The sequence below is a fragment of the Elgaria multicarinata genome, chromosome 17 (assembly GCF_023053635.1).
Source record: "Elgaria multicarinata webbii isolate HBS135686 ecotype San Diego chromosome 17, rElgMul1.1.pri, whole genome shotgun sequence".
Taxonomy (NCBI): domain Eukaryota; kingdom Metazoa; phylum Chordata; class Lepidosauria; order Squamata; family Anguidae; genus Elgaria; species Elgaria multicarinata.
Window position 1 is genome coordinate 17,141,767 of NC_086187.1, and position 27,726 is coordinate 17,169,492.

At 47.4% G+C, this 27,726-nt stretch overlaps 1 protein-coding gene across 1 annotated transcript in view; it reads left to right on the forward strand.

Moving 5' to 3' along the window:
• LOC134410326 (BOS complex subunit NOMO1-like) overlaps positions 1–27,726 on the forward strand; it is a 41,947-nt gene that overhangs the window by 4,995 nt on the left and 9,226 nt on the right. The window contains exons 4-25 of the mRNA XM_063143532.1: positions 126–226; positions 1,952–2,058; positions 2,342–2,414; positions 3,981–4,133; positions 5,399–5,536; positions 6,091–6,180; positions 6,674–6,779; positions 7,998–8,148; positions 10,818–10,995; positions 12,052–12,193; positions 13,158–13,289; positions 13,835–13,971; positions 14,169–14,256; positions 15,427–15,490; positions 16,246–16,341; positions 17,719–17,928; positions 19,564–19,646; positions 22,057–22,216; positions 23,331–23,457; positions 25,993–26,106; positions 26,528–26,655; positions 27,125–27,266. Of these exons, the coding sequence (XP_062999602.1) occupies positions 126–226; positions 1,952–2,058; positions 2,342–2,414; positions 3,981–4,133; positions 5,399–5,536; positions 6,091–6,180; positions 6,674–6,779; positions 7,998–8,148; positions 10,818–10,995; positions 12,052–12,193; positions 13,158–13,289; positions 13,835–13,971; positions 14,169–14,256; positions 15,427–15,490; positions 16,246–16,341; positions 17,719–17,928; positions 19,564–19,646; positions 22,057–22,216; positions 23,331–23,457; positions 25,993–26,106; positions 26,528–26,655; positions 27,125–27,266 (2,720 nt within the window). The remainder of the gene's footprint in view (positions 1–125; positions 227–1,951; positions 2,059–2,341; positions 2,415–3,980; positions 4,134–5,398; positions 5,537–6,090; positions 6,181–6,673; positions 6,780–7,997; positions 8,149–10,817; positions 10,996–12,051; positions 12,194–13,157; positions 13,290–13,834; positions 13,972–14,168; positions 14,257–15,426; positions 15,491–16,245; positions 16,342–17,718; positions 17,929–19,563; positions 19,647–22,056; positions 22,217–23,330; positions 23,458–25,992; positions 26,107–26,527; positions 26,656–27,124; positions 27,267–27,726) is intronic.

The window sequence follows — 27,726 nt, forward strand, 5'->3', positions numbered from 1 at the left end:
AGAGGTGTTCCGTCAGGTATTGTGGTCCCAAGCCGTGTAAGTCTTTATAGGTTAAAACCAGCCACGTGTCTTAAGATATATATTTTTTCCTGCTGTTTTCAACGTTTCCCCTTTGTTTTTCGTAGAGCCGACAAGTGTGGACATCCATGTTGATGGCATCAATGACATTTGCACTAAAGGAGGCGATATCAACTTTGTGTTTACGGGTTTCTCTGTAAATGGGAAGGTGAGTCCTGGTTGTTCTTTCACTGCAGGTATGAACCTTAAGATGGGCCTTGTAGGTCAGAGGTGGGGAATGTGTGGTGCTTCATATGCTCTTGGACTGCAACTCCCATCATCCTTCAGCATTGGGGATGCTGGCTGGGGCTTTGGATGCTGGAGAAATCCGCAGGGGATTCAAATGAATTTGGATTTCTATGAATCTGACCTGCAGATTTCTCGGATGACCGTGCGGAATCCCCTAACTTTCAGACTGAGTTTTCATGGGATTTGCGGTGATTTGCATTGGCGCCAATGCGCTCTTGTGGCAATGCGCTAATCCACATTTGTTAGGTGTGCATCAGAGCTAATGTGGATTTGCGCAGGTAGAAAGAAGTTCTGTTTAATATCTAGTTGGTGAGCGGATGGTGGAAGGAAAGATGCCTGCCGATCTTTGGAACACAGGCGGAATCGATTTAACAAGATCCGTACGTCCCTAGCTAGGGCTGATAGGAGTGGCAGTCCAACAACATCCTGGAGGATATGTAAGCCTTCCTTGTAGGCCTGTAATCGTGCTTGTCTAGCTCGGCAGGTGCTAGAGACGGAGCCTTTTTGGTGGTGGCCATCCCATAGTTTTAGGAAATCCATTTGGCCCTTTCCTCATCGGCTTTTGCAAAAGCCTTGAAAAAACCTTTGATTCCCTCTGCTTTTAGTGGAAGCTGCTGCACCTGTTGATGTCTGACTGTTTTTATTGTTGCAGTCCTGCTTTTCGCTTGTGTTGAATTATTTTACGGGGCTTGCTGTGCTGGATTATAAAGCGTGTTGCTCTGCCGTGTTTTATAACCTCAGTGAATTTTATTTTATTCATTTATGTTTATTTATTCAAAAGATGTTTAACTGTCCTTTCGGGGCACCCTGACCTCACAAGGCAGCTCAGGATATTATATTTAAAAACCTCGAACATATAAATTACAATTAAACACACAGACACTCACAATGGTAGCAGCAGCAGCTAATGATTTTTAAGCATCAAATGCAGACTGGAATATATGTTTCTTCATATTTTTTTTTAAAGCCAGCAATGATGGGACCGTATGTATCTTCTTAGGGAATGAGTTCAAAAGGTGTAGGGGCCACCACTAAGAAAGCCGTATTCCTAGTACCCACCAGTTTAATGACTTTTGCTTGTGGACAGGAGAGTAGGACTTTTTATGCTGACCTCAATACTTGGGCAAGCTCATACAGGTTTAGGCTGTACTTGAAATAACCATTTAGGACTGTAAACGCCAGATCCAGCACCTTGAATTGGACCTGGAAATTTAGCAAGCGCTCGGTGTCAATGATACAGCCTAGGCGTAATACGATCCAAACGCTTAGCTTCCACAAGCATTCTAGCTCCTGCATTCTATACCAATTGCAGTTTCCCAATTGTCTTCAAGGGCAGCCCCATGTGGGGGGCACTGCAGTACTCTAACCTGGCTGTAATCAAGGTATGCGTCACTGTGGCTAGGTCAGCTTTCTCTCTGCCAAACCAGCCTAAGTTGTACAGATAGTTTCTCGGTATATTTTATGTTTTTTTAACTTTGCACATGAGCTGCCTCGGCTAGGCTCTTCGCGTGAACCGCCCAGAGACCTTCAGCTATTGGGCGGCTTAGAAATGTGGTAACGGTGGCATAGAATTTCAGATCATAAGTAAATAAAAAAGCAAATTGGAAACCATGGGTGAATGCGTTTCCCCTCTAACTTTTTATAGGTTCTCAGCAAAGGTCAAACACTGGGTCCCGCTGGAGTTCTTGTGGCCCTGCGGAATCCTGGGTCAGAGGTGAACCTACAAGCCACGGCCACTCAGCCTGGAGGAAAGTGAGTTTGAACTGCCTTCATATGGACTGCAAACCTGAAACGTCCGAGTGAGCTTTGGCTCTCCAGCCATGGTTTCGTTGCTTATGTTACCCCCGGGGTGGCGTTTGGCTGATTTTTGTTTTGTTCACCGCGGCCTTCCTTAAACTGGTGCCTGGTGGGGATGATGGGAGTTGTAGTTGACACATCGGGAGGGCACCGGGTTACGGGAAGGCTGCTTTCGAGAAGTGGCAGGCGTGGTGGAACAAGGCTCGCTTGGTTTCTGAACCATCTCCCCTTTCTCCAGGTATGCCTTTTCTAAAGTGCTCCCAGGAGAATATGAAATCTTTGCTTCTCATCCTACCTGGGCGCTGAAAGAGGTGAGCGAGGTTGTAAATTTTAAGCATAAAGAAAGATGCTTTCCATCCCACCCCCAACCCCCCAAATTATTATTTATTTATTACATTTAAATACTGCCCCATAGCTGAAGCTCTCTGGGCGGTTTACAAAAGTTTTAAAGCCATCAAAAACATAAACAGTATAAAAACAACAGTATCCATTTCAAAACAGCAGTTCTGGGGTCCGTTAAAAAACAAACAAACTTAGCGTTGTTAAATGCCTGGGAGAAGAGAAAAGTCTTGACCTGGTGCCGAAAAGATAACAGTGTTGGAGCCAGGCGAGCCTCATCGGGGAGATCGTTCCATAATTGGGGGGCCGCCACTGAAAAGGCCCTATAATTGGTCTATAGTGTTTCTATTCAAATGGCTCTCTGTGCAGTTTCAGGTACTAAAACAGCACCAATTTGAATGTGAACGCTACCTGTCTCTAATTTCTAACCCTCGTCTTATGATTAAAGATGCAACAAATGAAATCGGCAATGCTAGAAGGGCGTTTTAATAAAATTTCTTATGCCTCGGGACTCTGCCCTTGCCGTAGCGGCAAAGTGGAGGATCTGCCTCATTATTTTTTCTACTGCCCTGTCTATTCCCAAATTCATTCTAAATATTTAGATCGTTTTATTGAGAAAAAGTCCAGCTGGTCCGATTCAGAAAGAATACACTATTTGTTTACATGCGATAGCAAGACTGTCCTATTGGCCTTGGCTAACTTCGCTCTTGGAGCTCAAATGTATAGAGCAAAATTTCTGACCTTGCAGAATGAATGATTTGTCTTACCGTTGTTTTTACTATGTTGTAACCACTGGCTGAAACAAAGCTTTATCTATCTAAAGTACTGTCTGGGCCCGGTCAGATGACCCGTTAAGCCATGGTTAACCCGCTAACCCTTTTGCAGTAAATGGTTATTGAGCATGTTTAAACCTTCACCGCAAGCCCCTGCCAAAGGAAGTGAGGCAGGTGGCTACCAGGAGGAGGGCCTTTTCTGCTGTGGCACCCCGGCTGTGGAATGAGCTCCCTAAGGAGAGCCTTCAATCAGCAACGCAGTTTTATGCTTCTTGTAATTACAAGACCAAAATAAGCAAAACAGAAACACGCACCCCCACCCGATTAAATGTTATTGTGAAGCAATGAAACAGAAGTATTTTTAAAAGCATTGCAAGGGGTTATAATTTTGAACCACGTTAGGTAAGCGTCTTGTAAATTCAAAGCTTTGTAAGTTCGCTGACTGGTTCTTCTCTTTGCCATCTATTCTGGCGTTGCGGGTCATGCGTTCAAATTATGTCGGAAGGAGCTTTGCTCACAAGCCGTATAGAGCAGGGGAGCAGAATTTTAGCCCCGGGTCCAAGGCCAGCCCTCGCCCTCTGGGGGTCCTCTTTCCCTGACCCTCACCCCAAGCACCTTAGAGAGTTCCTTCCGAGTTCTGACGGGTTCGGACTGAAACCCGAAGCGGATTCACCGCCCCACTGACTTCGGAGCCACCAGCCTCCACTGCTCTAAGGAGTCCTGTACCGTCGGAATATCGTACCTATGCCTGTTTCTACCTCTTAGGCCAGCACAACCGTACGAGTCACCAGCTCCAACGCTTTGGCTTCCAACCCTCTGATCGTGGCCGGTTACAACGTTTCCGGATCTGTCCGAAGCGACGGGGAGCCCATGAAAGGGGTCATGTTCCTCCTGTTCTCCTCTTCGGTGACCAAGGAGGTCGGTAGCACATCACTGAAAATGACCTTTTTTACAATTCCGGTTAAGCAATATCTTCCCCCCGTCCTTTTCTCCCCCTAGACACAAAGACGTTTAACAGATGCTGCGAAGGCCCGGGAGGCTTGGCCAGTGTGGAATGAGATATTGGTAGAGCCCTGGGTTTTCTGGATGGACTGAACCCCTTCAGAGTGCAAGGGAGGGGGAGGGCAGGAATCAAACTCTACAATGCTCCTTTATATAAAAAGAACCTCCCTGCATGTAGCAAGCTAGCACATCGGGGCGAGAGCTGTACTTTTTGTTTTTGACATAGAGCAAATTATGTTCTTGGGAGCGTCCCAAAATTGTGTTCCCATCCCCTTTGCTGCAGTTTGAAGTGGTACGGTCTTTCCCACCTCATTTTTCTGCGTGAGCCAGGCAGAAGGGCATGCAGGGTTGAATTCTTAATTGCGCAGCATGGGGGGAAACTGTTATTAATGTTGGCTTGTTCTGGATGCTGCCTTTGATCCCGAGCATGCATGGACCTTTCCCATGACAAGGCTTCTCTCTACGTTGGGATGGGGATCCTGACTTTGGACCACTTACCTAAGAAGCACCCTGCTGGATCAGACCATGGGTCCATCTAGTCCAGCACTCTGTTCGCACAGTGGTCCACCAGCTGTTGGTCAGGAACCAACGAAGCAGGACATGGTGCAACAGCACCCTCCCACCTATGTTCCCCAGCAACTGGTGTGCACAGGCTTACTGCCTCAGTTCCTAGAGGTAGCACACAGGGGCAACAGCGCCCTCCCACCCATGTTCCCCAGCAACTGGTGTGCACAGGCTTACTGCATCAGATCCTTTAGGTAGCCATGGAGAGCCTTCTCCAGGAATTTATCCAACCCCCTCTTTAAGCCCTCCAAATTGGTGGCCCACCTCTTGTGTCAGTGAACCACTTTGCAAACTCTGCCCGTTTTTGGCTCTGCCCAATTCCGGCCATGCTGGTTGCCGGTTTGTGGACCCCAGCTCCTGACACGTTTCAGCCTAGGTAACGCAGGCCTCGACAGGCAAAAGCTTCCCCCACCCATGGCTTAAGCGGAGAGGGAAGTTCCTCGCTTGCGTTCCTTGACTTGAGTCGGAGCCACGCTCTCCATCCAGATGTACGGGGAAGCTTTGGCGGCCGCGGAGCGCCATTTCTTGCCTTGGAGTTTCTAGACCCGTTAGAAATCCCTGGGTCTAGGGGGTGATGAGATCCATAACGAGGATTGCCTGTGCCACTCTTCGAACAGGACATCATGGGCTGCAACACCTCCCCGGTCGACAGCTTTCCAGTCCGAGATGACTCCCTTGCCTACCTCTGCAGCGTCATCTCCAAAGAGGACGGCTCCTTTACCTTCCTGTCTTTGCCCAGCGGGAAATACACGGTGGTGAGTAGCGAGGAGGAGGGACGACGGTCTCTGGCTTTGCCTAGCATCCCAGGAGCCACTTGGAAGCACTAGGAAGGATGGTGTCTCAGCCCCGTTCCCTGGAGGGATGGTGTCTCAGCCCCGTTCCTGGGAGGCTCTGCCCCCTGGAGGAACCAAAGGAGGCTCCGCAGGCTGTGTTGGGAAGCCCATTGGGTCTGGTAGGTCTCCGCTCCTTGTCCAGAGCTGATTTACCATTCGCAGCCGGAGGAGTACTGCTTGCATAGACGGTGCTTGTTCCGTAACTTTTAAACTTGCAACAATCCTGTGGGGGAGTTTTGAGAGGCAGAGGCTGGTCCAGGTCCTGCCTCCGCTTATCCTCACAACAATCCTGTAAGGTAGGCTATGTTGAGAGGGGTCCGCCAGAAACCTTCATGGCTGAGTCGGTATTTGAATCCCTGGCCCACCACTAACCAGCATTAGTGAAATACTTGCCAGTACGACAGACTGGATTTTGAGTGGGTCGTCCTTTGCGGAACATGTTTTAAAACTTTATTTTTTCCCCTGTGTTCTTCCAGGTGCCCTTTTACAGGGGGGAAAGAATTACATTTGATGTCGCTCCGTCTAGATTGGACTTTACAGTGGAGCATGATAGTTTAAAGATTGAGGTGAGTTCTGCCTTCAGACCACATTTTTGGAAGCGTATCGGGTCAATATCATAGGCCTTACTCTGGCCCCACCGCCAAGAGCCATTAGGCTGGTGCAAACTAGGAAAAGGGCTTTCTCAGTGGTGGCCCCACACTTTTGGAACTCGCTCCCCAGGAAAGGTACACATAACCTTATTGCAGCTGGCTTTCAGAAAGCAACCACACCTGAAGACACATTTATTCCAGTCTTCAGTTGGTGGTTGAATGTTATTAGCTGCTGCAGTGTGTGCCATTATTATTATTTATTATTATTATTATATTATTGTTATTATTAAACAGCTTCATTTTTTTAAAGAAAAACCTAAAACAGTTTACAAAAGAATAAAAATATCCTTTTGAACATGGAAAGGTGTCTTGCTTTCTTGTTGGTGTAATCCAAAACCATTTCGAAAGAAGAGAAACCCCGCTGCAGTGCCGCGGGTTCTAATTCTGCCCCATTCACCCTTCTTTTCAGCCCGTCTTCCATGTCATGGGCTTCTCGGTCACGGGGAGAGTGTTGAATAGTCCCGAAGGCGAAGGCGTTGCGGATGCTACCGTGATGTTGAATAGTCAGATTAAAGGTATGTGGATTAAAGGTATGTGGGCTGATCGCGTTAGGCTGGGTGTTGTAGAAGTCATTGTTTTAAAACATAATAATAGCCTGATCGTGAGGTAGGCAGAAGGCCCTCAGGCTTCGCTTCAGGGAGGTGAATTTTGTCCAAAATGTTCCCTTCTGCATCTAAGTAGTGCTGCAGCCGCCTTCTTCCAGTGGTGGTGGGGTGTGGGAGTGCCTTCAAGGTGATGATGCTCTGTCGAGGCGGCATTTCGGTTATGGGAGCCTCAGGCTGACAGTTGACATGGCTGAAGCCCGTGTAGGTGCGGGGTCGCCCCTTTCTCTCTCTGCCCCCCCTCTTTGTGCCACTCCCTTCCCTCTCTCCCTCCCTCTGTCTTGGCCACCACCCCTCTTTCTGCCACCTCCTTTCTCTCTCTCTTTATCTCTCTGCCACCCCCTTTCTCTCCTCCTCTGTGCCAGCCCCTTTCTCAATCGGTGCCATCCACCTTTCTCTTTCTGCCACCCTCTCTCTCTCCCTGCCACCCCGTTTCTCTCTCTCTCTCTTCCTCTGTGCCAGCCCCTTTCTCAATCTCTGCCATCCACCTTTCTCTTTTTGCCACCCTTTCTCCCTCTCTCTGCCACCCTCTCTCTCCCCCCCTCTGTGCCAGCCCTTTTCTCTCTGTGCCCCTCCTCTCCTGCCTACCCCTTTCTCTCCTCTCCCACCAGGGTGCACAAGAGGGACCAATTGCTCTTGCCTGGGGTCTGAAATGACAGCTCGCAACAGGTTTCTGCAATTGGCCTGAGGCCCACATCGAATTCAGTCACAGGCTGCTCACTCCTGCTGGAGCACAATTGCTTTAGGGGGTGCCTGTGTGTCCCGTGAGGCTCAGGGCCGTCTTGGGAGAGGTCCCTGGCTGCCACCATTGTAGAGCAAAGAGGGGGATGGACAGCTAGGTCTGCCATCGAGACCGGGGACTTTCCTCATACTGCTGCAAAAGCTGTAAAACAGTGTTACGTCTTGTCGAGACCCCAATCCGGACGGATCGCAAAATGCCGACACGATTAGGACTCTGACTCGCCTGCGTCAATGCCGTGTCCCCGGTTTGGGGATCAGGCTTACGAATAAGAACACATTGAGGTTGTTTTACCCTAATCGCAATTCTGTTTTGAACGCCGCCTGTGTGTACTTTGCCGCGGACGGCGTTCCTGATGCCTGCTTGGCTTCCCCCACCTCCCTTCATTCCAGTTACCACAAAGTCCGACGGCTCCTTCCGCCTTGAAAACATAACCACCGGCACGTACACCATTCACGCCCAGAAGGAGCACCTGTTCTTTGAGACCATTACGGTGAAAATTGCCCCCAACACTCCCCAACTGGCTGACATCGTAGTGACGGAGTGAGTGTCCTTTGAGCAAGGCGCACGGAGGGGTGGGCGGGCGAAATCTAGCCTGGAATTGTTTACTCTCCCTGGCAGTGGTTCTACAGGGTCTCAGGGAGAGAAACGTCCTTTACCATTAGTTGCAACTTGACTTTTCAAACTGAGGGCGCCTGGGATTGAAGCTGGGGCCTTTGACATGCCAAGTATGTTCTATCGCTGAGCTGCGTTCCCTCTACTGGCAGTAAGAGCTTGAGGCTAAACAATGAGCCTGTTCAGACGACACGACAAGCCATGGTTAGGCCGCTAACCCTTTCGTAGCAAGTGGTTAAGGCACATGTTTAAACTGCGGTTACGTAGTCACCATGGTTAGGCATGGTTCACCCGACACGCTGAGCTGTAACGTTTATCTCGAAATGCTTAACCATCATGGTTTAGTGTGTTGTCTGAACAGGACCTATATTGGTACGCTTGGTATTTCTCGTGTTTAGGCCCCACCCCTTTTTGCCTTCAATCCCCGCCCATCCCTGGAATGTGGCCCCCAAGAACTTAATTCGGCCCTTGGGTTGGAAGAGGTTCAGCATCCCTGATGCAAATAGAAAATTGGCATGTGAAGGCAAGTGCAGGGGAAATTTTCTGTGCAGGTGTTTTTGTGTGGGTGTATGAAAGTGTATTCAGTCCCCACCTACAGTCTGAAGTGGTAAAATCCTGCCACAGCCTTGGCCACCCCTGCGTGAACGGTGGGCCTAAAAGGCACAGTGGTCTAAATACAGATGTCCTGTAATTGGAAAAAAAGCGTGAGCCCCGACCTTGGATGAATGGTTGATTAAAATATGGGATATAGTGGATATACTTGTGTACAAAACCCTAAACAACTTGGGACCAGGATACCTGAGAGAGGGCCTTCTCCCCTACCAACCTGCCCAGTCACTGAGGTCATCTGACGGTCTGCTCCTGGTGGTTCCATATAGATCCATCCTCTGATTGGAGTCCACCAGGGGAAGAGCCTTCAGCGTGGTGGCCCCCTCCTCTGGAATTCCTTGCCTCTGGAGTTCAGGCAGGTGCCAACTTTGTATTTTTTTCGGTGCCTCCTGAAAACGTCATTATTCCAGGAAGCCTTTCCTTAATGTCCAGCCATGAATCACTGTATTTGCTTCTTTTAAAATCTGTTTTAAGTGTTTTATTCTGTTTTCATTTTCATTTTATCTTGTACACCGCTCTGAAATTTTTCAATGGGGAGCGGTATATAAATATTGTAAATTATTATTAATAATAATATAGGGTAAAAATTACAAATTCGATTAGGGTAAGAGAGGCCAGGCAATTACATGATTCTTTCATTGAAAAACGGACCTTTTTTTATTATTATTATTATTATTATTAAGTACTGGTCCAGTAAAGTGCTAGAGAGTGCTAATCCAAATTCCCTATTAGGGAGATTATAAGGCCGCACCTATTGCATTTTTATATCACACAATTTTTTTTTATTTGTAAAATGGAATATCAAGGGATTTATAATTGATGAGCTATTTGTATGATTGAATACTTGTAAAATTAATAAACACAAGGTAAAAAAAATAAACTTTTAAATGCACGTGTGTCTGTGGGTGGTAAAATCTGTTTCACTTTTGGTAACATTTGATTTTTTTTTCAAGTGAAAGTTCTTTCTTTCTTTATTACATTTTTAAACTGCCCGATAGCCGAAGCTCTCTGGGCGGTTCACAAAAATTAAAACCATAATAAAACAACCAACAGGTTAAAAACACAAATACAAAATACAATATAAAAAGCACAACCAGGATAAAATCATGCAGCAAAATTGATATAAGATTAAAATACAGAGTTAAAACAGTAAGATTTAAATTTAAGTTAAAATTAAGTGTTAAAATACTGAGAGAATAAAAAGGTCTTCAGCTGGCGATGAAAGGAGTACAGTGTAGGTGCCAGGTGGACCTCTCTGGGGAGCTCATTCCACAGCCGGGGTGCCACAGCGGAGAAAGCCCTCCTACTGGTAGCCACCTGCCTCACTTCCTTTGGCCGGGCTCACGGAGAAGGCCCCCTGTAGATGATCTTAAGGTCCGGGCAGGTACATATGGGAGGAGGCGTTCTTCCTTTCTGTACCGTTTTTGCATCAGTTTGCGAATATATTTCCCCCCCTGAAAAACAAAGTGTGCATGGCAATGCATATGTATTTTCGTGTGCATGAAAAATTTATACCCACGTTTGTACACAATTTCCCTTAATGCGGCATTTTCATTTAGAGAACCGTGAAAATTGAAGGAGAGCCGCCCTCTGGTTCGTGGATTAGTTCACAGAGTGCAAATTAGGTTGATTTGTGTTACAACGCAAACCTGAAGAATTTCTGAAGTGTTCCTATATGTGGCTGTACACAATTCTTAGGGAGCCAGCATGGTGTAGTGGCTGAAGTGTTGGACTGGGTGTCAGGAGATCTGGGTTCTAGTCCCCACTCAGCCACGGAAACCCACTGGGTGACTTAGGGCCAGTCACAGACTCTCAGCCCAGCCTACCTCACAGGGTTGTTGTTGTGAGGATAACATGGAGGGGAGGAGGATTATGTACGCCGCCTTGGGTTCCTCAGAGGAAAAAAGGCGGGTTATAAATGCAATGATAAAAATAAATAAATTCTCCATATGAATGTTCCACTCTTCTCTTTTAAATACAAAATATAGGTTCAGTGTCTGTGGACAGGTCTCCGTATCCCGCTTCCCGGACTCCGTCAAGCAGTTCAGCAAGTACAAGGTGACCATGTGGCCGCAAGACAGGGACAAGGCGCTGTTGGTTACTACTGAAACTGACACCCGCGGGGCGTTTTGCTTCAAGGCAAAATCTGGTGCATATGTCATTCAGGTACGAAATAAATTCATATCCGTGTTCTGTTTGTTTATTCCTTCCTTCCTTCAACCGGCAAATGCCATAAAATCTTGCTCCCTTGGTATTTTTGTACCGGTATTCGACAGGTTGGAAAGCACTTGGCGTTCTTCGGTGGTGAAAAAAGGCGCACAAAAATGCATAGATAGTAGAAATTTCATCAATTGGCATGCAAAAAAATGTGTATCGTTTGGCGAAATTCCGCACAAAAATGTGTGTATTAGGCAAGGTGCAATCTAAAATGTGTATAAATTTTATGACAATTTTTTAATAAAAAGTTCTCAAAGTTTGGAAAAAACCAAACATAAGATTGGAATATCTGACTTGCTTTTTCTACGGAGAAGATGCCTTGGATTTCATGAACCACCAAATAAAGCATTGGCAAATAACTGAGCGTAGGGCTGTGCACGGACCCAACGATTTGCCTCGAAGGCCGTTTCGGAGCCCCTGAAACAGTTCCGATTCGCCTCGGGGTGGTTCGGGGGTTGCCCACCTTGCTTCGGTGCCGAAGCGAGATTCAGGCCCTCTGAGGCAATTTGGCCTTTTCTGGGTGTCGGCTGCGCAGCTGGCACCCCAGAAAAGCCTCCCTTTCCCCGCTCTCTGTGCTGCCATTGCTGCTGCTGCCTCCTCGCTCCTGCCTCTACGGTGGCCATAGAGGGTACTAATTAGAGCACCCGCGATATCTTAAAATTGCGGTCTGGTTCTTCTCGTCGGTGTCATCGATGGCAGGAGCGAGGAGGAGCAGGTAAGCATTCGTAGCAGCCCAAGGTGCCCTGAAGCCTCGGGCTGACCCAGAACTGCCTCAGAACCAAGGTGAGGCAGGCCGAATCGGCCTGCCTCGCCTCGGTTTTGGGGATTCGGCTGAGGCGCTGCACAGCCCTAATTGAGTATGGTTTTTCTGTTTTTCTTTGACACATCATCCTGTATGTTTCCAGGTGCTTTTTCGCCAGTAAATGGGTCTCGGTTGTCCCGTTTATCTGTGGCATTCCGTTTTGTCTAGAACCAATACTTGACCTCTCTTCTGCTTGTTGGTAGGCCATCGTTCCTGAGGCAGAAGCCAGAGCAGGTCTTGCTTTGAAGCCGAAAACTTTTCCCGTGACTGTTGCCTCCAAGCCCGTCCTGGATGTGACCTTCTCCCAATTCCTGGCTTCCATTTCGGGGAAAATAACTTGCTTGGGTGAGTCTGGACGTAGGTAGACGAAAGCTAGTCAGGTTACATTGGGCATGCCCTTATGACAGCTAAAAGACTTATGCTATCACATTGGAAGGATAATTGCTCAACTCCCACAATGCAATGGAGTGAGGACTGAACAACACTCTCAATATTTGAACGGGTGGTATTTGCGAGTGGAGAAGTACATGGATATTTGGTTTGTTTTACTTGAAACTTATGCATAATTCCCTTTCTTTTTAATGAATAGTATATCTGATGAAAAGAATACACTATTCCAACGTGTGTAGTGTTTTTCTTTTTCGCAACGTATTTTTGTTCTGTTTTGTTAAATTCCCAATAAAGAGGAAAGTTGAAAAAGAATACCTGTGCCCAGTGTGGAAATCAAGACCACGAAAGAGCAGCAAAAGCTTAAGTGGTTGTGAAGGCTGAGGGGAGACATGATAGAGGTGTACAAAATGATGCATGGTGTAGAGAAGGTGGATAGGGAGACAGTTTTCTCCCTCTCTCAAAAAACTAGAGCCCAATGGGGTCATCCCGTGAAGCTGATTGGTGGGAGATGCAGGACAAATAAAAGGAAGGACTTCTTCACACAGAATTATGGGACTCAATACCACAAGATGTGGTGATGGCTACCAATTTGGAGGGCTTTAAAAGGGGGTTGGATAAACTCCTGGAGGAGAAGGCTAACAATGGCTACTAGCCCTGATGGTTGTGTGCAACCTCCAGTATTCGAGGCAGTAAGCCTGTGTGCACCAGTTGCTGGGGAACATGGGTGGGAGGGTGCTGTTGCACCATGTCCTGCTTGTTCATCCCTGGCCAATGGCTGGTTGGCCACTGTGTGAACAGAGTGCTGGACTAGATGGACCCTTGGTCTGACCAGCAGGGCCCTTCTGATGTTCTTATGAAGTTTTACAACTTCTCTCTCTCTCTCTATCTCTCTCTCTCCCCTCTCGTACGTCTTCCCCAGATGCTTGCGGTGACCTGACGGTGACTCTACAGTCCTTGAATCGGCAGGGAGAGAAGAGCAGCCTCCAACTCGCGTCCAAGTCTAACTCTCTGACGTTCCTGTTCGAGAACGTCTTGCCGGGCAAATACAAAAGTGAGGATAATGCTCAGCTTCCGTTTTTTTCATTGCGTGGCCGCTCTTACGAAGCACCGGGGTCCGTTTTCACTTCTTGGTTATATTTCTTAATGCTGTTTTTCAGCCAGCATTTGCGACATCCCGAGGTCTTGAAATTAAAATGCAGCCTGCCGTGTTTAAACAGTCGGTTGACGAGTTGTTGAGCCCGCTTTTAGTCGACTGAAGCGCTGCCCTTGCTTAATCGGGCAGCATTATTTTAGATGTATTTTTAATACAAGCGTTTATTTAAATAAATATGCAGATTGGGTAAGCAGCATTTCAAACAGAGGGGATCTTCCGTCTCTTCCCCGACCTTCCCTGACCTCGCGCTGTCTAGATGTATTGGCCTGCCTCTCCCATCGTCCCCAGCCAGCATGGCCAATGCTCTTTCTGCCTGGGGATGATGGGAGTTGTTGGGGAACACACCTGGGCGGCACTTGGTTGATCTAAGTCAATGAAGCGTTGGTTTGCTCTGAGCCGCGGAGTCTTTTGTGTGCCACATCCCCCATGATTTGTCTTCTTAGTGAGCATTATCCGCGAAGACTGGTGCTGGAAGAATAAATCCTTGGAGCTTGAGGTTATGGAAGAAGATGTCTCGGGGGTCGAGTTCCGTCAGACGGGATATATGCTGCGGTGTTCCCTTTCGCACGCGATTACCTTGGTAGGTGAAATGTTCATCGCTCTGGAATCTGTTTTTGATATGGAGTGGTATATAAATATTGTAAATAAAATGAATAAATAAACGAACAAACAAATAAATGTTTGACCATTGTCTTGAATTTTCATGCACTAATGCGGTTTCCGAGATCATGTGTTGATGCCTGCCGGTCATTTTCTTGCGTGTTTTGATGTCCACAGGAGTTTTACCAGGATGGAAACGGGCCAGAGAATGTTGGCGTTTACAACCTGTCCAAAGGAGTAAACAGATTCTGTCTTTCTAAGCCTGGTACGTTGCGTTTAGATATCTGATTGTAAATGAACCGTGTGTGCGTGTTAGGTTCCCAGCATGCTTTGTGTTGAGAGTAAAAAACTGTTCATAGGTAGGCGAGAGCAGCCTGGTTTATATGTCACGGCCAAACTGATTTGACTGTTTGAGGTAGCACATAGAGAGCCTTGAAGACCCATTTCAGTTTGAGCAATTGTTGGTTCAACAGAAAGTGTAGATGGTGAAGAAGAAAGATGGAAACATTAAGGAAAGTGGAGGGAGCAGCTTGGTGTTCTTCCTTTTTTGTCTCAAAGAAAGAGACTTGCTCTGTACGTAACGACAAACCATGGTTTAATTAACCATTTTTGTTGAATGGTGGGTTGTCGTTATGTGCGAACCCAGAACTTGGGTTAACTATGGTTGTTAACCACAAGCAGCCCATCAAGAGAACCCATGGTTTGTTGGGCTGTTGTTACGTGCGGACCCGGAGTCATGGGATATTCATGGGTTGTTTTGCCAGGCTATGGAGGCAGCGAGAAAGAGAGGTGAAAACCCACAGCCTCTTTAGTGTTACATGCATACCAGGCCAGAGCCTCCGTTCAGACATTTTGCCAAACCATGGTTAAAGAAGCTTTACTATGGTTTGGTGTGACATCTGAATTGACAAACCATTGTTTGTGATCAGCTGGCAAACCAGCATAAGAAACCATGGTTTGAAATGCTTGTATAAACTATGGTTTGTCCAGACGATGGCTTGTTTTGATTTCTGGGCTGACAAACTCTATCTCTTAGTCATGCTTCATCTCCAGAAATACCTGTACGATATAGAAAAGGCACGTGTTTAGCTGATGGTAAGTAGAAGCAGACAACAGCTAAACCAGCATTTCAAATGTTGAAATGTCAAACCATGGTTTGGTTCTAAATTAGGGTTAGGGTAAGCCGTGGTTTAGCGTAGTATGAATTGAGCCAGAGAATCAGTGAGTCAGGATCTTCATTTGGGTCAGTCTGTGTTTTAAGATCGCAAAAGCTTTCAGCATATTGCATAGCACAAAAACGATTCCAGCACAGTTGTTTTGAGAGCAGTCAAAGGGCTAGTATGGCTGTTCGTGTCCATTCATGTCCTTTCAAAGTATCAGAATCCCCAAAATACAAGATCTGAGTTGCAACATTGTTTTGGCTTCATTCTTCCAGGTGTGTATGAAGTCACACCCCGTTCCTGTCACCGCTTTGAACACGAGTACTACACCTACGACACGTAAGCGTGGCTAGCAGCTGGGAACTTGTGAAACCTTTCTGTGAATACCTGCACGAGGAGTCCTCCTAATATGAAGCTGTTTATGGTACCTTACGGAACGGCTTTTCTGTGGGTTCTTCCCACAGTGTGGTCTCCATGTTGGGCCATCTAACTCAGTGCTGCCTACACCCGGGGTGTTGTTGAACCTCTTTCAGGCTGGGGGACGATTTCAATTTCAGAGACGGTCCCGGGGGCCGTATTCCAGTGGTGGGTGGGGCAGAAGGCAAAAGGGGCGTGGCCAGGGCAAAAGGGGCGTGGCCAGAATACCAGCATATTTTTAAGCCTAAAGTTCTTACTGTCACTAACTGTGCATTAGGAGAGGCTTTTTAAACTTTTAGAATGGTGGTGGTAGGGAAGACATGCAGAAGTCAGGAAAACACCGTAACAGTTTAGCGGATGGCTACTGTAAACTGTGGTTTTCTGCAATAGCTGAACTGGGCCATAGAATGAGTGTTGGTGTGCAGCTTGCCTTCTTCAGCGGGGGATGTTCACTTTCAGAAAACTTCTCATTCTTTTAGCTTTTCCTTTCACTTGCATCCTGTTCTCCAGGATTGCACAGAAGTGCACAGGGGAGTGCTAGGAGTTCCCGGATCACCCTTTCAGAATCCCTTAAGCCATCTGAATTTCATACTGGAGCTTATCCAGAGTGTAATGGACAGATGATGGCGGGTTGTTGGGAGGTGTTCTAAGTACCCCTCTTTTTCTTTCCTTTCCAGGTCTGCTCCGAGCATCCTAACACTGACTGCAATTCGGCACCACGTGCTTGGAACGATAACGGCGGATAAACTGATGGACGTGATGGTTACCATTAAGTAAGAACCGATCTGAATCTTCTCGATGGCGTTGCCCTTTGAAAAGGGGTCAGTCAAGACCTAGATGTCTCAGACAGTGTGACATTCTTTCCCCTGGCATGGCGCTCGCTCCTCGACGCCACTGATCTCCGGATTCTACCGATAAACGAAGTTGATCCTGCAATCTCTTTTCTCTGGTTCTGTTGGGTGTCTGGGCAGTATCCAACTGTGTCGTTCTGTTAGCGCAAGCAATGATGCAGTCATGGAAACGAGGTGCCGAACTACCCGCATAAGAGGAGAACTTGACTAAAATGATGTTTGAGCAAGTGGTTGTTCGTTTACGCGCAGGGCGAGGGTCAGCTGGCTGCGCGATGGGAACATTTGTTGGTTCTCCCCAGTGCTATTTGATGTTGCAGAACGACACCGTTGGATACTGCCCTTTGTCCCTTTAACACCTGAAAGGAAATACCGGGGGGGGGGCGGGCTTTTAAATGCTTCCCCATCATCATGGCTTGAATTCTGCTCCTCCCTGCACCCACCCCAGGGATGGGGTGTCCACAAATTTTGGCTTACCCGCTAAGTCAAGTTGTGGGGCTGCCACTGAACTCCACCCTCTCCCCGGTACTCTGTAGAGAGTGGAGAGGGTGACGCCTATCCCATTGGGGTTGGAGCCAATCTCTCAGCCTTCTCCAAAGCTCAGCACCATGACCCAAGATCCCTCCTTGCCTCCTCAGTGGCTCTGTGCCTTCACCTGGGGATGTGCGGGTTTGCAGGAGCCTTGATTCCCCATCCCGCTTCATAGAATAGTGGAGTTGGAAGGGGCCTATAAGGCCATCGAGTTCAACCCCCTGCTCAATTTATTTATTTATTTATTACATTTCTATACCGCCCAATAGCCGGAGCTCTCTGGGCGGTTCACAAACGCCCAGAGAGGAATCCACCTTAATTCATCCCTGACAGATGCCTGTCCAGCTGCTTCTTGAAGGCCTCTAGTGTGGGAGAACCCACCACCTCCCTAGGTAACTGGTTCCATTGTCGTACAGCTCTAACAGTCAGGAGGTTTTTCCTGATGTCCAGCCAGAATCTGGCTTCCTGTAACTTGAGCCCGTTATTCTGTGTCCTGCACTCTGGGATGATCGAGAAGAGATCCTGGCCGCTTTGAATAGGGTAGAATGCCCACCAATCCCAACGCCACCATTTTCTGCCCTTGTTTGGATTCAGCTTTAAACTTTTGAGAAAGCGGTGTAAAAATGGCACCCTTCTACCCCACAGTTGGACTCGATGGCCTTGTAGGCCCCTTCCGACTCTACTGTTCCATGATTCTATGGCTTCTGCGGCCGCTTCACTGCCATCTCTGCACCGGCGGATTCACTGCCCTCCTCAATTTTCTTTCCTCAGATCCTCGATCGACAGCGAACCCGACTTGGTGCTCGGCCCGCTGAAGTCGCAGCAGGAGCTGCGTCGGGAGCAGCAGCTGGCCGAAATCGAGTCCCGCAGGCAGGAGAGGGAGAAGAAAGGGCCGGAAGAAGAAGGGTCCAAGCCTCCGGTACAGGAAATGGTGGAGGAGCTGCAAGGCCCTTTCCATTACGACTTCTCCTACTGGGCCAGGTACGTTGGGCCCTCCGGCTTCAAGGGGATGCATTTCTTTGCGTTTCGTGGAGGTTTTCGGGGAAAGCTCGGAACAGGGTCTCTTCAGGCATTGCCATTGCTCTGTCTTGGAACAGCAGCTGAGATAGGACATTCTAATCCTCCTTTCTTAAAATAAATAAATGCCAGTGTGTTTTAAGATCCTTCCAGTGCTCCTGGCATTCACTTTGGTTTCTACTTTGGTTTTATTCTATTTTAAACTTCTTAATGGTTTTTTTTTTAAATTAATTATGGGTTGTTGTTTTTTATGCTAGGGTATTTTATGATTTTTGCATCTTGTTTTGTGAATCGCCCAAAGAGCTTTGGGCCATGGGGCGGTGTAGAAATGTAATAAATGAATTATGAAATATTTAACGCACCAACTCCCCCCAGCCTGGTTCCCTTCAGATGTGCTGGACTGCAGCGGTGTGGCCGTCGGCCCTGTGTGCATCAGGGCTGTTGAACGTGAGGCCCTGGGGAGAGGGATTGGCGGACGACACTATGGCTCAGTTCGACCACACGTTTCTCAACCGTGGTTTTAGAACTCCACGGTGGAGTTTTTCCGCCACCGTCGAGAAACGTATTGTCTGGCGAGAAAACTGCACCCCACGGTAGTGTTCTTTTGGAAAACACTCCTTGCTGAATATCCACGCTGCAAAACACATGGGACCTATGAGAAATAATACATGCTACAAGAAAAGCTGTGCAAATGATTATCATATTTTGCTTATGTATAGTAAGGGCTCCTCTCTTGTTTTGTTCGAATCTCCACACTGTGCAGAGGTGAGTTTCTGCACAACCTGTGTGTTGAGTGGAGGGCTCTGTGGAGTTTACCGATGAGTGGACCTTTTCCATGGGCTACAGAGTTCTCTGGCAAGAGGGGCAAAAGCAGTGAGTGCCGCTCTAGGAGAGCTGCCGGGATTGGTTTTTGCAGCAACGGCTGATGGGATACCATGGGGAGGACCGGGGGAGGAGGAACTGTCAGTCAAACATCGCAATGAACTTTACCCAACTCCACCATAGCCCACAGCCACACAACGGTGGAGTTAGAACATGTTGTGTGTGGGGAGTAGCCCCCGAGGAACTCAACCATTGAGTGGAGTTTTCCCACTGTGTTGACTGACGTGTTGTCTGAACTGAGCCTATGTCTGAGCCTCTCTTACCATCCCCTTTAAATCAGAGCAGGGGTGTCGAACCTTTTTCAGCCCTGGGGCCGAATTCCTTTCCAGAGAAGCTCTTGGGGGCCACATTCTGATTGGGGGTGGGGCCAAAGGCGCCAGCATATTTTAGCCTGAAGCTCTTCCTGCCAGTCACTAAAGCCTTAGGGGAGGCATTTCAACTTTTGAGAACGGGGGACGAGGAATGCATAGATGCTGGGAAACCCGTGGTTGGGGGAGAAGGGGGCGGGCCTAAGGGAAAGGGGCGGGGCTCTTAATTTTTGTGAACCGCCCGAGAGCTTCAGCTATTGGGCAGTGTATACAAATGAAATAAATAAATGCCTGGAGAGGGCTGGATGGCGACCTCAGGCCCGGAGTTCTGTACCGAGTGGCGCTGGCTTGTGGAAGGCTGAGCTAGACAATATCCAGGTCCAGCTGACGTCTTGGTTTTGTCTTCCAGGTCCGGGGAGAAAATCACCGTCACCCCGTCCTCGAAAGAGCTTCTTTTCTACCCTCCTTCCATAGAAACGGTGGTCAGTGGAGGTAGGTTTTGGCAACAGTTCAGCAGCCCAAGCAGTCTGTGGTGTCCCCCGTCGCTCAGCAGGTGGAAGATATTTATTATTGTTGTTGTTGTTACTATTATTATTATTTATTGCATTTTTATACCGCCCAACAGCTGAAGCTCCCTGGGCGGTTCACAACCATTCAAAGTATAAAACAAACAGTATGAAAACATGATACAAAATACACATTAAAAACTATGGTACATTAAAAACATATCATACATGATTAAAACATCTTTAAAACATCCTAAAAACGTTCTAAAATTTCACTAGATAGGCCTGCCGGGAGAGATCAGTCTTTATTGCTTTTTAAAATTCTTTAATTATCATCATCACCATCATTATCATCATCCCGATGGAAGTCCATCATGCCCAGTACTATTTATTTATTTATTTTATTTTATTTGCTGCATTTATATCCTGCCTTTTTCCCTCCAAGGAACCCAATCCCTCTCCTCCTCTCCATTTTTATCCTCGCAACAACAACCCTGTGAGGTGGGTTGGGCTGAGAGTCTGTGACTGGCCCAAAGTCACCCAGTGGGCTTCCATGGCTGAGTGGGGACTAGAACCCGCATCTTCAGACTCCCAGTCCAACACTTTAGCCGCTACACCACACTGGATGGAACATCATCTCTCCATCTAGAACAGAGCTTTCCAAACTTCTCATGTTGGTGACACACTTTTTAGCCATGCATCATTTCGCGACACAGTAATTCAGTTTTACTAGCAAACCGGAGGTTTAACTAAACCCCTTATAAGAGATACGGACACATACATAAATTGTAATAACGAAATGTATGGGGACGCAACATATCTCATGAAAACCTTTCATTTATATTTTTAAAAACATATGATTTGCAAGATAATAGCATACATTTCCAAGACTTTTCACATTGAACCAATTTTGTCGAGCTGCGATCGAGCGGCGGTTGAGACGGTGTTCTATCAAAAAACTGGACCCATGGAATTTCTCGAATGTGTCATTCCAGGTGCAGCCGCGTCACCGGAAGTGACGCGGAATCAGCTGTTTTGACCCGATTATGCATACTGCGCATGCGCAGTACCTGTATGATCCCTCGACCGTGGTGTGCATACACGGATACGACGGAAGGGGAATATACTAGTACACCATACTAATCGGCACCTTTGCTGCGTAAAAATGCATGCAAGTTGGTATTGCTTATTTCACGTAGACTCAGAGGTTTCTCGTTATGTTCGCGTGACACACCTCCACACTGCAGCTGACACACTAACATGTCGCGACACACAGTTTGGAAAGCTCTGATCTAGAAGGTCCCGGGTTCGATGCGTGGCGCCTCCCAGTTAAAAAGGTCAGAATAGACCAGCTTTCCCCAACCCCTCCGCCTAGATGTGTCGGACTACAACTCTCAACATCCTCAGCCAGGGCGGTTGTTGGAAATTGTAGTCCAACTAACTGGGTGGGCACCAGGTTGGGGTAGGCTGGAGTTGACAATACTTTGGCATGATGGACTTCCATCGAGATGATGGTGATGTTGATAATTAATTCTTACCAAATTCGTCTCTCACTTCGAGTGACAAAAAGCAGTCCCAAAGCAGCGTACATACACAGACATCGAGATAACCGCAATATAATCCGTGCCCAGCACAATAACACAAATAAAGTGAAATACAATGGCGATGTAATCTGAAAACAATGCCATGCAAAAGTGTTCCTCCGCCATGCACAAAATGTTCTTCTGCCCCAGCAGCTGTACCTGTCCATGTGGCCTTAGGTTAGATCAATTAACGGAGAGACAGGTTGACGTTTGAATGCTGTACGTAAGCCAGAGGTAAATGTAAGAACGTAACATCAGAAGTGCCCTGCTGGATCAGAGCAAGGCCCCATCTAGTCCAGCACTCTGTGCACACAGTGGCCAACCAGCCATCGGCCAGGGGTGAACAAGCAGGACATGGTGCAACAGCACCCTCCCACCCATGTTCCCCAGCAACTGGTGCACACAGGCTTACTGTGGATGGGTTGGTTTTCCAGGAGTGTGTTTTCAGCTGGAATGAGTGTGAGCTCAGTTCTGATACCAGAAACAAGGTTTCAACCTGAGCCGTTTGCTCAGAATCCACTTTTAAGGCGGGTTCCTGCATTGAGCGAGGGGTTGGACTTGATGGCCTTATAGGCCCCTTCCAACTTTACTATTCTATCATTCAGAGGCTCCCCATTCCTTAATTCTGCTCCATGCACGTCTGCCCTCCTGAGTGCCTCTTTTGCAGCAGGCTCCATTTGGTGGACCTTGAAGTTACAGTAAGTCTCAAGGCTGCCCACCCTCTGCTGTAAGCCAATAATGGGCCGCCACCATTTTTTAACCGCCGTTCGAACTTCCCTTCTTCTCTTCCCTCCCACTTCCCCGCCAATCAAGAGAGCTGCCCTGGGAAGTTGATAGAAATACACGGAAAAGCGGGTTTGTTCCTGGAAGGAACGATCCACCCCGAATTGGAAGGTGTCGAGATCGTCATTGGCGAGAAAGGAGCGCCCTCGCCCCTGATCACCGTCTTCACGGATGACAAAGGTTCCTACAGGTGAGCCGCTGTGGACCATTCCCAAGGGACCGTAGCGCAGGTAAAAGGCATGTCCACTCTCATGAGAAGGGGGTATCTGCAGTTTTGTTTAAGTGCAATGACCATAAGCGTACACAGTGTTCCAAGTGTTGTGTAAAGGCAGTGTGATATAGGCAGATTTATTTATTTATTTATATATTTATGGCGGTCGTAATCCCCAAGCATCCAGAAGGCACCATGTTGCTCATTCCTTGCATTCACGGTACTCGGCTGGTGGAACCAGTGGTCTGATTTCGGGGTGCCATAGATGTCAAAGAACATGGCGGACATAGAAGAAGAGCAATTGTAACGACGTGTATGAAGGGGGTTAGATGGTGGTGGAGCATTAGAAGTTGCCAGGGAGTGGATGCCGGACATGGGCATTGGGGAGGGCATTGGTGGTGTCAAGGAAGGAATCTGATCAGTCAAAGATGACCTCCGTTGCTCCTCGGGGTTCCTGAGGTATCAGGTGATGCTGTAGGGATGGTGGTTGCTGTATTATTATTTTACTTCTTTATTTATTTCATTGTTATCCTGCCTTTTTTCTTCTAAGTTACCCACAGCATAATAATCCATAATCCTCCTCCTTTCCATGTTTATCCTCACAACAGCAACCCTGTGAGGTAGGTTGGGCTGAGAGTCTGTGACTGGCCCAAAGTCACCCAGCGGGCTTCCATGGCCAAGTGGAGACTAGAGCCCAGATCTCACAACTCCCAGTTCAACACTACAACACAGTAGCTTGTGATAGGCCCATTCCTTGACCCAATCCAGGACTTCTGAATCACCTGGATTAAGCACAGATAATCCATCCCAGTCATTGCACCAGACTGGCCAGGCAAAGGCCAGCCTCCCTCTGGCTGGCTGCAAGGAGAGACCGCTAAAATAAGTGACTCTCTTCTAAGTCTTGTACGGAACCAGATTCCTATTTCCAAAGGCCTGAGATCTGTGGGCCCAACAGTTGGTTCCTCCTTAGCCTATCACAAGTAGGGATGGTGCTTGGATTTGAAATGCTGTGCCCGTAATTTGCCGCTCGGGACCGCGCGAAGGTGCCTCGAAGTTGAATTTGTAATGCCCTTTCTCCTGTTCCTTTCTGAAGCGTGGGGCCGCTCCACAGCGACCTGGAATACACCGTCACCGCCCAAAAGGAAGGGTTCGTTTTGAGTGCTGTGGAAGGGACCGTCGGGGACTTCAAAGCTTTTGCTCTTGCCGGAGTCACTTTCGAGGTAAGTTTTCCCACCTCCTCTAGAACGGCAGCACCGTTCTGCTCCTTCTCTGGGGAATGCAGGTCAGGAGTTAATGGCAGAGAGAGAGAGAAGCGAAAATCTTGTCTGCAGAACCCAAAGCACCTGCAATGCCAATTTTGGGGGAGTTTGGCAAGGGTACTCCTAGCACGTACCAAGACACATTAATGCATTTCTGGCCTCAGGGAATCTGCACTTATCTGAAGACAACCCCAGTTGAATGCTGTAGATAGGCAATTCAAGCAGCCTAATTTAATTAACCAGCTGAAACTGGATATCTCAGAGCCCAACTCTACAAGGGATGGACAGTCCGCTAAATCCCGGGGAAGTATCGCTGCCTTCGGATTCCGAGGGGTGGACCTTGGGCTCCTCCAGCAAAGGACCCGGGGAACTCTTTTTAACCAGAACCCCACTCCCCTGACTCTCAGCCCCAGAAGAAGCCGGTGGCTGCAGAATAAAAGCCCTTGCCCTTTAAGAAAGCCAGAAGCAGCACTTGAGGGGGTGGAGCTCTCCAAATGATTCGCTGGGCCAGGTGTAAATCACTGGCAGTTGATCCAAGCTTGGGGTAATTTACCTCCTACCTTAGCTGCAGGAGCGCTAGCCATGGTGCTGAATCCAAGCCGAGACTGCACCAGTGCTTCAGCGTACTGCCCAAGGCCCGGAACTTTTTTCACGTGGGCTCTGCACCGATCAGCTGTCTACCCGTGCACCCTCTCACCTAAGTTGCCTGAAGAATCCCCAATGGAAGAGGACATAATGGCTCAGTTCACGCAACACTTTACTCAGTGTGAAAACTCTGGAGGAGTTTGTAGGGGGTACCGTGCCACAACATGTTCCACTTCCACCATTGTGTGGGTCTCCTGTAGAGCGGAGTAAAAGTCTGTGCAGCGTTTGATTGACAGTTCCTCCTCCCCCAGTCCTCCCAATGGTATCCCATCAGCCGTTGCTGCAAAAAAAACCCAACACAATCCTGGCGGCTCTCCTAGAGCGGCACTCCCTCCTTTTGCCGCTCTTGCCAGGGAACTCTATGGCCACTGGGAAACTCAACAGGAAACTTGACGAAGCCCTCCAGACAACATGCTCTCCAGACAACATGCAACACAACAGTTGTGCAGGAACTCTCCTCTGCACAGCGTAGAGATTCACTGTGGGGTGGGTGTTTTCCTCCAGACAATACTTTTCTCAACGGTGAAAGTAGCGGAGTTGTTCCACCACCGTTGAGAAAACTGTTGCGTGAACTGAGCCAATGTTTCTATCTTTACTTTAAAAGCAGCTGTATAAAGCTCTCTTTTTGATCGGGGGAGGCCATGTACGAATTCACCCCCCCTCCTGTTTTCCCACAAAGTACTTAAAAAAAAAAAAAATCTTATAGATAACGTTTTGTTTTTCCAATGGTGGTAACACTGACTTTGGGGCAGTGATTTTGATTGGGAAAACCTCGCCCTTTTCTCAGTTCCGCTACCTACATCCAATTAGGATATGGGGCTTGAAGGTCTTTTCTCTGGGTCTTTTTCAGGTTTCATGTAATTTTTCATTAAGCCTTTATTTGAGAGCTTTTCGGTAGCGTCTTGTCTAACCCGAATTGAAATTGGGATGCTAGACGCATGCGGGCCCTTTGCTTCAACCTCCAATTCTCCCCTTGAATTAAAAGTTTAAGACTTACAAAGCATTTCCTTTCCCGTCTTTTAAAAGGATATTGTTGCTTTTATGCTTTTGATGGTTTTAAATTTTGTATATTTGTTTTTAATGTTCACTGTTTTTAACTTTTGCAAACCGCCCAGAGAGCTTCGGCTATGAGGCAGCATATAAATGTAATAATAATAAATTGTCCTCTAACAGCTTTTAAGTGAAATTCAAAACATCAGGGGACGAAGCGATAGCTCTTCCTGCACAATTTATGAGTCTAGTTCGTATTATGCAACTAACGGGGGGAAATCCATAGTGATTATCCAGTTGAACGAATCTAGTCAACTGGTTGAGTTCTTAGGCACACAGCATTTAAGCGGAAAAAAAAGTTCGCTGTTCGCTCAGTAAAACACGGGACCTTATATGATAGACAGTGCACGACCAGCTTTTTTTCTGGGTACCTTGGTAAATTAATCAGAAGAGGATGGATTGCAGTATATGATATCTCAAACCTGAGTAGAGGCCACAGTACAAATGTACATGTGTTAGAGTTTCAGGGACTTAGAAGCAACGGATGTATAAACTGCTGAAAATTCACAAATGTAATCCGTGCTGACCTCCAGCAAAGGAAAACCCGGTCGCCGCTATTGAGATGTCGATCAGAGCAGAAGGTAGATGCGTTTGGCAATTTCCTAGTGGCCTCCTTGCTGGTTGATGGGGGTTCCTGCGAAAGATACCAGACTAGGTGGGACGTTGATTTGAGATGTTGGGTTGCATTGAGCCAATTTTATTACCGTATTGGTTTAATCTGTGGATCAAACACCTAATGAAATAGAGGTGGATGCATCACAGACGATAATGCATTCTGAGTTTGTTTTTCGTTTTTGGCAGATTAAATCTGAAGACGACCATCCCCTGGCGGGGGTCCTCCTCTCCCTGAGCGGAGGCGTCTTCCGCTCCAACCTCCTGACTCAAGACAATGGCATGCTGATGTTCTCCAACCTGGTACATATCTGGATCTGCTCTTTTGGTCACGTCTCCCTTTCATTGTCAACAAGAGCTAATCCTTCCCTGCTTTCTGTCCTTCCCCTGTCCACACCTCCGAAAAGGCATGGCGTTCCCTGGATGTCAGGAGAGCCTGGGAGGTTTATATAATGATCATAATCATAATAAAAAAAAAATCTAACCCGCCTCTCTATCCTGATCGAGGTGGGGAACAAGAAGCATAAAATACATAAAATATTAATCAAAACACAATATACAGTGCTAAAAACTTCCTAAAAACATACCGTATTTCTTCGATTTTAAGACGCACTTTTCCCCCCAAAGTGTGCGCCATACACTCAGCTCCGCTCCTTCCCCTAAACATAATACGGAGCAGCAAAGTTAAAATAATGCCTCCCAATTGTTTGATGCCTCTTCGCAGAGTCCGGGCCAGTATTACTTCAAGCCCATGATGAAGGAATTCCGCTTCGAACCCTCGTCTCAAATGATCCAAGTGCAGGAAGGACAGAATCTGAAAATCACTATTATTGGTTACAGGACGGCATACAGGTCAGTAAACATGAGATTGCCCTTCTTTAAAGCTATTCCACCCCACCCCACCCCATTTTCTCAGGCAGGCAAGGTTTAAACCGTACTTTATATTTTGATTTAAAGCATCTTTATTCTGCCGCTCAGCTAAGCAGTCTCCTGAAGCGGGTTACATACGTTAAAAACAAAACTGAGTCATGGCACAAAAGGAAGAAGCGATGGGGAGGGAAGATGAGAATAAAGTGCTTTTTTCTGTAGGGTTGGTACAATAGCCCTGCTTCGTTCATTTATTATATTTCTGTATTGCCCCGTGGCCAAAGCACTCTGGGCCCACATTATGCAAAGTGCAAAACTAGTGGCGTAACGACATATTTTGTAGATAGCACATGCACAGACATCGTATCTTAAACGATATTTAAACTGTCTCATTTCCTGCTGCTGCAGCTTGTTGGAATAAACTGAAGGGTGTTTTTTTATTCCCTTTCCCCAGCTGTTACGGAACCGTTTCTTCTTTGAATGGAGAACCTGAACAAGGGGTTTCGGTGGAAGCCGTGGGGCAAGGAGAGTGCCACGTGTACGGAGAAGACACCGTCACGGACGAAGAGGGCAAGTTCAGGCTGCGTGGGTTGCTGGTAAGAACCTGAAAGCTGGCGGTGAGGCTTGGGTTGGATTCCTTGTACAAGATATGAGGATCTAAGGATTCACAGCTACCGGGGGCAGAGCGTGTGCTTTACACACAGAAGATCCTTCACAAAGGGGTGGGTCCAAGCTCTTCCAGGAAGTAACTAAGCTTTAGGAGAAGCATTTTAACCATTTAGAATTGGGGGGAGGGAGTGCGCAAACGATGGGAAACCACCAAGTGATCAATGGTTGGGGAAAGGGGGTGCGACAGTTTGGGGAACCCCAGTGTGGCAGGTTTGAGTAGGACCATGGAGAGCTCCAAGTGGGGTTGGCAACTTAGACAAGCTTAACTCTCATATTGCTCCAACAACTAGCAGACTTTGAATGAGCCTTAAGTAGGATTTTGGTTGGCTTAGATAGCTATTTATTTATTTATTTATTTAAAACATTTGTATCCTGTCCTATATCATT